The sequence below is a fragment of the Thalassophryne amazonica genome, chromosome 10, assembly GCF_902500255.1.
Source record: "Thalassophryne amazonica chromosome 10, fThaAma1.1, whole genome shotgun sequence".
In the NCBI taxonomy this organism is placed as follows: domain Eukaryota; kingdom Metazoa; phylum Chordata; class Actinopteri; order Batrachoidiformes; family Batrachoididae; genus Thalassophryne; species Thalassophryne amazonica.
Window position 1 is genome coordinate 36,421,734 of NC_047112.1, and position 14,284 is coordinate 36,436,017.

The window sequence follows — 14,284 nt, forward strand, 5'->3', positions numbered from 1 at the left end:
TTTTGAAAAAAATTCAGTTAAACATCAAAGTCGCAGGCCAAGATCAAAACCTGTGGTTATTTCAATGTTAACATGAAGATATACTCAACAAAAATATAAACGCAACACTTTTGGTTTTGCTCCCATTTTGTATGAGATGAACTCAAAGATCTCAAACTTTTTCCACATACACAATATCACCATTTCCCTCAAATATTGTTCACAAACCAGTCGAAATCTGTGATAGTGAGCACTTCTCCTTTGCTGAGATAATCCATCCCACCTCACAGGTGTGCCATACCAAGATGCTGATTAGACACCATGATTAGTGCACAGGTGTGCCTTAGACTGCCCACAATAAAAGGCCACTCTGAAAGGTGCAGTTTTGTTTTATTGGGGGGGGATACCAGTCAGTATCTGGTGTGATCACCATTTGCCTCATGCAGTGCAACACATCTCCTTCGCATCATCTGTGAAGAGAACACCTCTCCAACGTGCCAAACGCCAGCGAATGTGAGCATTTGCCCACTCAAGTCGGTTACGACGATGAACTGGAGTCAGGTCGAGACCCCGATGAGGACGACGAGCATGCAGATGAGCTTCCCTGAGACAGTTTCTGACAGTTTGTGCAGACATTCTTTGGTTATGCAAACCGATTGTTTCAGCAGCTGTCTGAGTGGCTGGTCTTGTCCAAGGGCCCTTAGTGATTTTCCAGTCAGGCGGGGATTTGAACCCATGATCTTCTGGACTCAAGCCCAACACCTTAACCACTAGACCATCACCTCCCCAGATGCCCTTCCTGATGCAACTCCAGGTAAAACTGGAGTTGCATCAGAAAGGGCATCCGGTGTAAAACTTGTGCCGATTACCAATGCAGATTTGGCTGTATCCACTGTGGTGAATGAACAACAACAACTGAATCACACAAAATGAATTTGCATGAATCTGTGTCAAGCACACTGTAATGAGGTGGCACTGCACGTTCTGAACACCCTTTTATAACTTAAAAGGGTGTTCAGAACGTGCAGTTTAAGAGCAGGGGACAAAAATCTAAAGGATTAAAGTGATGCATCTGGGGCCATATTTTGGTTCCTTCTTGGGAGCCATCTTGAAACTGTTCAATGTACCGTATTGCACAAATTGCAAGAATCTTGTTACAATACAGACTTTAACTCACTGAGAAAGGACGTCCAAATTAACGCCCAGGTATATACACACTTTTGTCCAAAAGCTCCATCAGAATCTCAGGATTTCAAATAAAGAAATAATGAAGGAGTTGCATCCTCCTTCTTCCAAAGACATGCAGGTTTGGTCAACTGGTGACTCTAAATTGCCCATAGGTGTGTGTGGAAGTGACAATGAGTTTGTCTGTCTATGTGTGTCGGCCCTGTGATAGACTGGCGACCTGTCCAGGATGTACCCTGCCTCTTACCAAGTGACCATTGGGATTGGCTCCAGCCCCATGTGACCCTTAATTAGAATAAGTGCCTTTAGAAAATGGATGGATGAATGGAAGAAGTTGGAGGCATTGGGTAGAAATGTGATATCATCCTCATTTAAGAGAGTAATTCCACTGCCATGACCTAAAAGGTTGATGACCAAGGAGAAGGTCATTAATCTAAAACTGACACTAATATGGTTGAAAAAAGTTTCCAGTTAATCACCAAGACAAAGGCCTAGTCGATTTGTTTTTGCTTGTAAACTAGTCGGGTAATTCAGATTTTCCTGCACAGCTCTCAAAAACAGAGATAGGGTAGACATTGTTTCATCAAGGACGGAGATTGGGCAGAAACCAACACAAACCAGCATCCACCAGCACCCAGCACTCTCTTCACTTAAGGGCTTTGAATGGCTATCTTGCATCTAGTAGTACCACAAATATATATATATATTTTTTTTTTTTTTTACATGTAATACACTTTGTTAATACTGCAGCCAGTCTGCTCTGTCTGAGTCTGATCCCATCAAAACTCAGAAACTAAGCACTGTGGGGCCTGATTAGTGCTTGGATGGGAGACTTCTTTGGAACACCAAGAGTTGTGTGTCTTTCTCCATGTGAAACTGGAGTTACATTAGGAAGGGCATATGGTGTCAAATTTGTGCCAAATACCAATGGGGATCTGGCTGTATCCGCTGTGGGGACCCCAAACAAATGGGAGCAGCTGAAAGGACAGCAACAACAGTGCACTTTGTTAATATCATGTTTTCTACTTGTTGATCTGCAGGCTTTTGTTTGTTTTTTAATTGAAGTCAATTTTGAGTTTTGCTGTTTAGATTTGACCTTATTAACCCGCCCTAATGACACACTTCTGTGTCCTGGTCAACATCATATCTTTACACAGCATTCTGGACAAACACATATCTCACATTCAGAAAGCTGAGCTTGTTCTTAACATTTTGATTTGCATCACATATGTGTTATAATCAAAGTATCTAAAAAGAAAAAAATTTCGAAGGTGTGGCAAAATCAAGACGATACCCTTTGAAATTTAAGGGTTAAGTTAATCTTATCATTAGTTATCGACTAGTCGACTAATGATTTCCGTTAGACATTCCTACCCAGCCTTTTGTTTTTGTTTTTGTTTTTTTTGCATTCCATAGTTGCAATCCTGAGGTTCTGGGTTTATTAATTCCAGGTGTTAATTTGGGCATCATGTAAAGTCTGTATGAGCCTAGCTTCTTATCATTTTGGACTATCGTCATCACAATGTGACAGAAAATTGTATCTTAATTTAAATAATCATATGTAATAATGAAAGACCACAAAGTGTTTCAGTCTACACCTTGTTTTGTAAATTATACTGTTTTTAAATATAGCTCCAACTGCTCCCTGTGTAGAGAGGAAGAAATGTTAGGGAAATCACCAGTGATGTCATAGGGAAATTCCGACAACAAAAACAAATACGCATATCTGCTCTTGGCAATAAATCTGTAATGTAAATGTAAAGGTACTTTTCTTAATATCTGTCAATTTTATTTATCTGTGGGCTTTCACTCTGAGAAAAGAAATGCTATATTTACTTAATCCAGTTCGGTCAACCGGTTGGACAAAATTTTCTTGTTTAAATGGAAAAATCAAATTGTAACAAATTGTTACAATTAACTGCAGATTGCATGTCCTATTTAAACAATCAAGTTTTGTTGGGCTGGATGACATAATTACATTTAGTAAACACAGCATTTCATTATTTATTTATTTTTTTTAAGTGCTCTGTCATCTGTCCTCATCTAAACTCTTTCCCCTAACGTTTATTCGGAATCTATCAGCTGGCATTATGCACAATTTAGGGGCTGTGTGATATATAACTGCTCATAAAAAGAAGGTCATAGGAACAGGCTTCGAGATACGATTTAAATAACAGATTTCAGTGTTGCATGTGGTGCCATAAATCTTTTCGAGGAAGAACTTGAATTGTGGAGAGCCGCAATTTTGCTCCATATACGAAAGCTTAAATCTAGGATACCCCCCAAAAATTGTAAAAGCAATAAGGCACTAGTTCTAGAGGTAAGTCATGAAATGTAGCCAAAGGTTCCATAATTAACCCTAAATTCTGCTAGTTAGTCATTCAGAAGTTTTAACTACAACCCCAATTCCAATTAAGTTGGGACGTTGTGTAAAATGTAAAAATCAGAATACAATGATTTGCAAATCCTCTTTAACCTATATTCAATTGAATACACCACAAAAAACAAGATCTTTAATGTTCAAACTACTAAACTTTATTGTTTTTGTGCAAATATTTGCTCATTTTGAAATAGATGCCTGCAACACATTTCAAAAAAGTTGGGACAGGGCAACAAAAGACTGGGAAAGTTGATGAATGCTCAAAGAACACCTAACTGGAAACAGGTGAGTATCATGGTTGGGTATAAAAGGAGCATCCCCAAAAGGCTCAGCTGTTCACAAGCAAAGATGGGGTGAGGATCACCACTTTGTGAACAACTGTGTGAAAAAATAGTTCAACAGTTTAAGAACAATGTTTCTCAATGTTCAATTGCAAGGAATTTAGGGATTCCATCATCTACAGTCCATAATATAATCAGAAGATTCAGAGAATCTGGAGAACTTTCTACATGTAAACAGCAAGGCTGAAAACCAACATTGAATGCCCGTGACCTTCAATCACTCAGGCGGCACTGCATTAAAAACAGACATCATTGTGTAAAGGATCTTACCGCGTGGGCTTAGGAACACTTCAGAAAACCATTGTCAGTTAACACAGTTCATCGCTACATCTACAAGTGCAAGTTAAAACTCTACCATTAGTGCCCATGGCATGGGCAACTTACACATTTGTGATGGCACCTTCGATGCTGAAAGGTACATCCGGGTTCTGGAGCAACACATGCTGCCATCCAAGCAACGTCTTTTTCAGGGACGCCTCTGCTTATTTCAGCAAGACAATGCCAAGCCATATTCTGCACGTGTTACAACAGCGTGGCTTCGTAGTAAAAGAATGTGGATACTAGACTGGCCTGCCTGCAGTCCAGACCTGTCACCCATTGAAAATGTGTGGTGCATTATGAAGCACAAAATACGACAACGGAGACCCCAGACTGTTGAACAACTGAAGTCATACATCAAGCAAGAATGGGAAAGAATTCCAAGGTCTGATGTAACACAGTGGTAAACATACCAGTGTCCCAGCTTTTTTGAAATGTGTTGCAGGCATCCATTTCAAAATGAGCAAATATTTGCACAAAAACAACAACGTTTATCAGTTTGAACATTAAATATCTTGTCTTGGTGTATTCATTTGAATATAGGTTGAAGAGGATTTGCAAATCATTGTATTCTGTTTTTATTTACATTTCACACAACGTCCCAATTTCATTGAAATTGGGGTTGTAATACATGAAATGTGAAACAGTCAAATATTTTGCGACCGTATACCTGATATTGTACAGTCTGAAATCTCCCACAATTAACCAATCAGATTTGCGGAAAACATGTAAATCGATTAAAATATGTCAAGGTTAGCCATCTTTGAACTTGTCCAAGGTCTATGTCCCAAGAATGTTCCTTGTGAATCTGAAGACTGTTGCAGTAATCGAACGAAAGTCTCGAAAGTCTGAAAATATTGTAAATCAAAACTGAAATAAACAATTTTTTAACTATTATTTCAACATAAGTTTATACTGAAAAAATGTAAACTGGTGCAAAATGGTGTGTGTAAACTTGTTGTATTAAGGTTTACTTTCTGTCTATCCTCCAGCACTTTGGCTCAAACTCTGTCACATATTGCATATTTTCACGGAATGATGTTTGCTTTTTTACACCAACAACAGAGAGATGATACAACATCCCTCCTCCCACTCCCCAACACATGCACGCACACACACACACAAAGATGCAAAGAGCTTAATGAACATTCTAACTAGATTAGAAATCAGGGGAAGTCTTCCATCAGGAAAATTTTCTCTTTTTTCCTTTCCATCTCCTGCCAATGCTACACTCATGCGCTGATGCACCACAGCATGTCCTCTTTGCACTCCACTCTTATCATTTTGGCTAAAACACACAGTTATGACCATGAGACTGACATTCCAGAAACCATTTCTCAGAAAGTCAAGAACATTATTGGTATCATTATTATTATACTACATCATGTCTGTTTTCTATGAGGAATGCGTCTGTTGTTTTGGCTCATTACTCCAGCAGTTGTGCAGAAAACAAGAAGATGATGCATTTATTCTGTAGTGTTTGCTACACGACCTGCCATGTTTGCATCAATCTATTGATGGCTCGTAGTAAAATATACATTAAAGGCATTAAATTTCCTTCTATAGTTGTTTTGTGCAGCGCTCACTACATTTTAGCAAGGTACAATTTCCTCACTAAATAGGCCACTTGCAGACTTGTGCAAACTGCACGACTTGCAGCCGTAAATCACAGATTGCAGATTTTATGAAGCCTGCTTCTTCATTTCCATCACAACAGGTTGTAAAGTTTGGCAGATGCTTCTTTTTATGGGTGCTGCAGCATCCTAGCTGTGAGAGATGACAGAAGCAGGCCACACACACACACACACACACACGCAAGCACCTGACCGGCTGTGATGATGAAGCCAAAGTGAATGCAAGGAAAATAATACTGTATGTTGCTTTCTGTAGACAATGACAGAAAGTTATACACCAGCCATTCTCAAATGCTACAGTCCACTTTGAAATCTGAAAACCTCCTGTGGCCCACCCACACTTTTAACCACTATTTTGCTTAAAACATGAGACTAAGATCTAGCATTTCTGTATATATTGAACTAGATTAAAGTGGGTCACATAAATGAAAAATAGCATAATTTTCATTTTCAAAATACCATAATTTTCAAGAGCACTACATGCTTTGTATTGTTCATTGGTTGCACCCTACCTGACTTACTGTGCTGACGTTTGGGGCAACAATTATAAAACTACAGTGCAGCCATTATTCATTCTTCAAAAAAGAGCATTAAGAACAATTCATAATACAGGTTATCGAGACCACGCCAACCCATTGCTCATTAAATCTCAAATATTAAAATTTCATGATATGATTTTGTTCAAGACTGTTCAATTAATGTACAAAGTGAAAAATAAACAAGTGCCCTTTAGAATTCATGATTTTTTTACTGAGAGAGAGAGAGAGGGAAAATATAACGTACCGGGCTTGTATCATTTTAAAATTGCTCGGACGACCTGGAAAGGTTTCTGTATCTCCATGTGTGGTCCTAGAATGTGGAATAACCTGACGGATGAACTCAAACGATGTCCAAATATCAATCAGTTTAAAAATCAATATAAAGAAATGATATTTTCAAGATATGCATCTGCTGAAGAAGGATGAGTTTTTTGTGTTGCCAGTAATGTAAATTTGTAAATGTAAATTTGTTTGGTAGCATTCAGATTGTGTCCTTTAAGCTGAAGAGTTTGAAGTGGTTGAAAATGGAAGTGGGAATAGATGTTTTTTTTTTTTACTTCCCCCCACTCCTTTTGGACTAGATAATTTTATTTGTGGTTAAAGGGGTAGGTGTTAATAAGCTTTGCTTCTGCCTATACCCTTTCAGGCACACGGATGCATTGTAATCCATTTTCTTTCTTCAGTGTAAGTTTTTTGTTATATATTCATTCATTCATTCATTCATAATTTAAAAGCGGCACAGTGGAGTAGGCGTTAGCACTGTTGCCTCACAGCAAAAAGGTCCTGGGGTCACTTCCCACCTGGGCCTTTCTGTCTGTGTGGAGTTTGCATCAACTCCTCATGTTCACGTGGGTTCCCTCCAGGTGCTCCGACTCACTTCCACTTCCAAAGACATGCAGGTTAGGTAAATTGTTGACTCTAAAGTCCCCATAAGTGAGCATATTTGCCTCTTTGTCTGTGGCCCTGTGACAGACTGGAATCCTGCACGGAGTGTACCGGCCTCACACACCTATGAATGCTGGCATAGGCTCCGGGGGGGGCAAGAACTTCAGGAGCATCATTGCAACCCCACCAGAAAATTGATTCTTGCCATGTGAGATCATGTTACCTGAATGAGCTGGTCCTATAGCGCCCCCTGTTTCTAAAGCCCCTCTGAGGCATAATTTACGCACTGCACTGGGATCAGTGAAGTGAAGTAATATCAGCCATATAACACTAGAAGTTTTATTTACACTAGTATTATTAAAATGACAGTATTTCCTTGACAGACTGCTGAAATTGACAAACAGGAGAATGACAGTAACATCCCTGTCACACCTTGACGATTTAGCCAGTGTATGTCGACGCTGGCGTATGTCTAATAAGTTATGGATAAGTTTTGTATAAGTTAACAGCACGTTGAAGCACGCATTGTAATACAGCGAGTTCATCGCAAAATTTTGGGCATGCACAATATTTTTGATGTATGCCAGCGTATGTCTCATACGTCCCACATATGCGGGCCATACATTGTAGGTACGTTATGCATTTGTTGACACATGTTTCTTGCAAGTTATTCATAAGTCAAAATACATCAATTGATGCTGTCCTTTGATGCTGTCCTTTGATTGGCTGAAGCTGCAGCCATGCTAACAGTTCAGACTGTTTCAAATATTAAAACCATTCACACACTGAGTAAATATAAAGTCTTAATCTTACCTGTTTATTTTAGTCTGATTCATCATCAAAGCCTGATGAAAACTTAGCCACATAAAGCGTCTGGATTTTGGAAAACGACATCTGAAAATACTTTAGTTCCTTGTTGTGTCTGAAGAAACGTAGCAGTTTAAAGCAACTCCCTCTGTTTGTCTGCTCCTGTTGCGTTTCTCAGCCTGAACCAGAGAACACTGGCACTTTGTGCCACAACAAGAAAACTAACTAATTTTAAAAATTGAATGAGTCACAGCGTCTCATTCATTCACGTCAACGTCGTTTAACACAGGCATCAGTCAATTCTTTCAGCAGTCTGCATGCAATGAAAATAAATCCCATAACTAAAAATAAACTAATATAAAATGTTAAATTACTCTGTTTTGCCTCCAAGTAGTTGGGAGAGGTCGTGGAAACGGAAACTAAGCCAGACTTATCTGTTCTGACCCATATCATACCGTGCAGTACTGACCTGAACCGCTCATCATGTTGTGACAGCTGCATAACTTATTCAGCGTATCCAGTGTATTCAGTTCATTTTTTATATGTTTGCATATTGCTGCATACATCATCAAGGTGTGACAGGGCCCTAACACTGAGAAATAGTGAAGAATAGCCCCACCTACAGGTGGACAGTTTCTATCCTGACAGCCATTTGACGTTAGCTGTGCAATTTTTTCTGTTGTTCTGCCTGTGCATTTCCCTTAATTTCCTTCATTTGCATTTGTGTCATGTCAAAAGGCTAATTGTTATGATTTGAAAACAACTATTGTTAATTATTTCACATTGTATGTGTGAACTAATATGTTTTATGCACTTGAAATTTATTTTAAAATGTGTATATGCATATTTACTACAAATTATGTGGCTCCACTTATGGAATAACCCTGTTGTGTCTGATGATTTGCGGAAATTAATGCTGGACTTTATGGTCACAAACTGAGTTTTAAAACGGATATTTGTATTATATTAAAGGCCGCAAATCATTAGACACAAGGGGGTTATTCCCATTTTAATCCAATTCCATCATTTCCCCGTTTTATTTTTCTGTAAGTAAATCAACCTGGACAAGATGCCTCTCCACCTGGCCACTTTCCGAGTTGTTGTGAAAGGGTGTGTTCGGCTCGTCAAAGCTTACCGTAGCAACAGCATCGTCATGCCAAACTGAAAATTCTGTGAGCAGACCCACAGATTTCTCCATCTCGTCAGCTCCATTGAGTAATTCTGGATCAGAATCCACATCAATACTTTCGTATGGTAGCTTAAATCCACGCATTTCGGCATCGTTGTTGCTTCGCCAGTTTCTCTCGCTCTCAGCTGACAGCGCCATTGACACCTGAGTAGCAACACGGTCAGGGCGCGGAGTAATACATCAAATGTGAAACTGATTAAATATTTTGCCACCATCAAAGCAATATTTTATGGTCTGAAATCTCACACAATTAACCCTCTGGGGTCCGAGGGCATTTTTTGGACAGTTCACTCGCCTGGCATAAATGTTTTATTATTGCTGTTAACAGCTCTCCCTGCATCCCACAATCAAGTTTTATGTCTCTTTTTTCAGGACAACCTGTGCTTTCAGAATATATATGTTTTTGTTGTGTTTTATAAGTGTAATAAAGGTTTACAATCAAAAATAGGCAAGGAAGAAATAAAACAAAAAATAATTTTCCACACACTTATTCAAAACACACAGCAAACTATAATAAACAACTGTTTTGACACTTTATAAAGGTAATTTGAGGTCTTGTGTGAAAGACTGTACAACAAAAAGGTTCAAACAATAAACACACATGCACATTTTGAACAATATATACAAAATGGTCTATGCGTTTTGTTGTCCATTGATATGGTAAACAGTGCTTTACACAGAGAAAGCAACAGAGTTATCCAGTAACATTCACATGCAAACTGGTGGAGCAATCCTGATAGTTACACACTCTTTGTTTGAGTACGTGAGATTGTCATCAGAGGCTCTCCATCTGTTCCATCTGCTTTCACTTTCACTGTGCGTAATGGCGCAGGGCGCACTGAGTATGTACTAATAGTACGTACTCATTGGAGCACCCAAGAGGCTATTCAAACGGGCCAACTAGTAACACATCACTCCTGAAAATGATCTTTGGCTTTTCATGTGAGGTAAATCTGCCCTACAATTGGATTTTGGAAAACCATGTGACAGTGAACTAATTCCGATTGGACACTCATATTGCGCACGTCATCACACAGCTTCTATAAGGAGTACAAAGATGGCCGATGGCTAGCTCGAAAGTCTGCGGAGTTAACTTTTCAGCAAAAAAAGAGTAACTTTTCATCTCAAATCATTCAAAAGTTATTTATAATTTAATAAAGCTTGGTTTTGGCTGTCGTATATGACGGCGTCGGCGCCAGAGGGTTAACCAAACAGATTTGTGGAACAAATGTAATTGGATTAGAATGCTAAATAACCACCCCCCCCCCACCCCCCCCCCCACCCAAAAAATGGGGAATAACCTCTGGAGCCGCCGCTGTGGCTGTGGTAGCTGCTGGTTAAAAACAGCACAGCTCAGCAGAAATCTACTGTCACATTGACACTAACGCATGCGGTACCTATGCCTCCCTGCACATACTGTCGCCGTGCACATACAAACAGTTGTGCACAGTAGCTGTGCCTTACATTTCAAGCATGACCTCACACCATGCAGTGTACTAGAATAAGATGTTTAAAACATATGCTGATGATGACAGATACATAGCGGAGCCAGATTTTAATCAGACCCCGTAGGTCCTAACCCGGCTGCACCGTGCTGCTCCAAACCTCCTCTTCCACATCACATGATGCAAATGAATGTGATTAAGTGTAATTGAATATAGGAATGAATGGTGCCTGTATAATGCCATTAGAAAACCCGCCCGGGCTCCAGACTGCACTAATCAACAGCCGTGTCATTACTATGAGGATAGAGAAGGAGGAGAGGAAACAGCAGTACACAAGGGGAGGAGGTGAGCAGGGAAGATTGACGTCAAGCAATCTGGTTGTTGTGATAAACCTTTGTCAACAATAATCACTCAAACACACAGAAACGCCTCTTCAGACCACAAAATTGCTTGTTTTTATTAAGTATTATCCCAAAATTAATGTGAATGATGCTTGATTTTGTTTTGTATTTTTAAAAACACAATTTTCTGTAATATTTGCCAACATTTGCAATAAAGTTCACCTTAATAAAAAGCTGATTCAGTAGGACTATAAATCCGAATTTATAGATAAAATCTTCTGATCCCAGTCTCCACATGAATGTAAACAATCCCGAAACCACACAAAGAACGCCACTCCCACAAGCCGACGCCGCACGCGCACAATCAGCACTGTTTACATGCACGACACTAAATGTTACAGTATATCGTGCATACACGTCCTGTGCTAGAAAAATAGTCTGTACAACAGTTTGTGCACATAATTTAATGCTTTATTTCTTTGCACCCTGACGCCTCATTCCTGACGCAATCTCCCAACGAGCCAAGCCAACACACCTATCTGGATTAAATTATGTATTCCTCAGCCCTCACCACATGAGCAGCATAACAAACTCCCTGGCACACAGTGTGCTGTTGTTCCTCAGTCACCTAAAGAGACCTTTAAATGGGGTCATCAATATCCTGATTCTCTGAGCAGGCTGTGACACCTACAGCTCTTTGCTGAGAAACTAAAAAGTTGTCTTTTTAGGTTGATTAGAAGGTCTTCACTCACTTACCCTGACTATATAAGAGGCTCCCGGTCCTGCGATCTTCTTGTCAAGGTGCAGCCAGCCCTGAGAGGGTTTGTGGATGAAGCTGCCTTTCTGATTGTCCTCTCCTCCGAGCCACATTCCTTCCACCCGTGTCCTGCGGCTCATTCCTGACCTGGAGCTGCTGAAACCTCCCGGGCTTGCAATGACCTCTGTGGGCCCAAATCCTTGCCCCCCTGGACTGGCAGAACCCACCACTGATACCACCCTCTGTCCTCGGATGGCCTGTAGGGAACATGGGGTGACACACACAGGGTCACAGGAGTTAAGAACTGCGGCCAGACTTGCCACGGGACCACTAGCTGAGGCTGCACCATTGGGCCTGTGTGATGATGATGATGTTGGTGAAGGGGATGCCTGGGAAGCAGCTGCTGCTGCCTTTCCAGAGTCCTTGGAGCTGGAGCTGGAGTTGGACGGACTCCGGCTGAGCAGGGAGTTTGAGAACTTCCACTGGGGCATCTTAGGGATGAGCATGCAGAAGGTCGTGGTGGCATCTTGTTCCCCTTCCATGCAAGGGGAGTCAGCCAGGGCTGTAGCCCCAACTGTAGAGGAGGAGGACCTGGAACTTGGATCCAGAGGAGGCAACGGAGGCAAAGGAAGACTTGGAGTAGATGAAGGGGCCATCGGCGTGGCCACAACTTTGCCGCTCATCGCTAAGCTCTGCATCAGGTCGTCGGAAGAGGTCACAGACTCGTTGCGAAAGCGGCCATACTTTGGCTTAAGTAGCATGCCCGGTAGAGCCGCCTGAAGCAGGAGCTGAGAGGGGGGATAACTGCCAGAAGATGAGGGGAAAGGGGGAAGGGGAAGGGGGGAGAAACTAAAGAGGAAATCTTCTGGATGGTGTCCTTATATCCTCATCAAAGTCAAACGAAAGATGTGTGGTCTTCTCCCATTCACACAGAGGCACACATGCTGCCCCACTCTCATGACGCACTCCTCTCTGTCTGAGCTCCCGTTCTCTGCCTCAGGCAAGCGCACTCGTGTGCTCCCTGTCTCCCTCTCTCACTCCCTCTGGATGATGTCATTGGATCTATTAGCCCGACCCTGCCCAGCTGCTCTCAGAGCATTAGCTGAAACACATCTGCCTAAAACTCCCCGCTCGCACACACGCTGCAGAACCATCGATCCCTATCTGGTAATCATCAAACTTTGACTGCACTTTTGCATTCTGGTGACATACAGTAACAGGGCCATTAACTCAGCATGCATGCCAACATGTAATTAACTTGGTTACCCTGCATGCGGTTCCTCTCTGTGTATTGTTTCGTATATTTGCAGCCACATTATCATAAATAACAGTGTATTCACACGCCTGCAGTTTGTCAGGTTATTAAACTGTGTCTGCTTGCTCTGTTCTTCTGCCAGGACTGTGGCTGCTTCATTGTGTGCCGCACCTTCACTCTCTCCACTGCTGCTGTTCAAATGCTTTGGGTTTAACCAGCTCCAACCCAGAATCCACCTGTAAGCAGCGACAGCATACCTGCACAGCTGTTGGTGTGTTCGTCTGCAGGATCACTGCAGATCCTTGCAATATTACAGTGCATCCGCAAAGTATTCACAGCGCTTCACTTTTTTGACAGTTTGTTATGTTACAGCCTTATTCCAAAATGGAGTAAATTAATTTGTTCCCTCAAAATTCTACTCACAGCACCCCATAATGACAATGTGAAAAAAGGTTTTTTGGTTTTTTTTTTGCAAATTTATTAAAAATCTGAAATGACGTACATATGTATTCATGCTCTTTGCTCCATACTTTGTTGATGCACCTTTGGCAGCAATTACAGCCTCAAGTCTTCTTGAATATGATACCACAAGCTTGGTGCACCTATCTTTGGGCGGTTTTGCCCATTCCTCTTTGCAGCACCTCTCAAGCTCCATCAGGTTGGATGGTGAGCGTCGGTGCACAACCATTTTCAGTTCTCTCCAGAGATGTTCATTCGGATTCAGGTCTGGGCTCTGGTTGGGCCACTCAAGGACATTCACAGAGTTGTCCTGAAGCCACTCCTTTGATATCTTGGCTGTGTGCTTTGGGTCATTGTCCTGCTGAAAGATGAACCGTGGCCCCAGTCTGAGGTCAAGAGCGGTATATGCCAAACTGGCAGAGCTATTTATATACATATATACACATATATGTAATTTGTTCTTGCAAGAGAGATAGTATGTAGTACGTGAGTGAATGTGGTGTGCATGTGTGACCTTCACCTGTCCTTCCCGATCAGCCTATAACATTTTATTTAAAGCTATCAGGAAGGGCTGACCACCAAAACAACATGGAGATAGACAAGAACAAAAGACAAGTGGTGACAAAAATAACTGAGGTGATGAAAAATGTGAGATACCAAAGAGCCAGAACCCCAACAATACAACATACCACGCATAAACAAGCAGTGACAACAACAGTCTGTTGTCTTTTTAGTGAGCATCCAGTGAGCAGCCCGATGAACCACCAGGA

The 14,284-nt window shown here is 41.2% G+C and overlaps 1 protein-coding gene across 1 annotated transcript in view; it reads right to left on the reverse strand.

Annotated features, from left to right (window-relative positions):
• The window catches only part of shc2 (SHC (Src homology 2 domain containing) transforming protein 2), a 45,005-nt gene extending 32,162 nt beyond the window's left edge, over window positions 1-12,843 (reverse strand). Inside the window, exon 1 of the mRNA XM_034179798.1 lies at window positions 11,800-12,843. Within this exon, the coding sequence (XP_034035689.1) occupies window positions 11,800-12,561 (762 nt within the window). The 5' untranslated portion in view covers window positions 12,562-12,843. The remainder of the gene's footprint in view (window positions 1-11,799) is intronic.
• Between the last annotated feature and the right edge of the window lie 1,441 nt (window positions 12,844-14,284).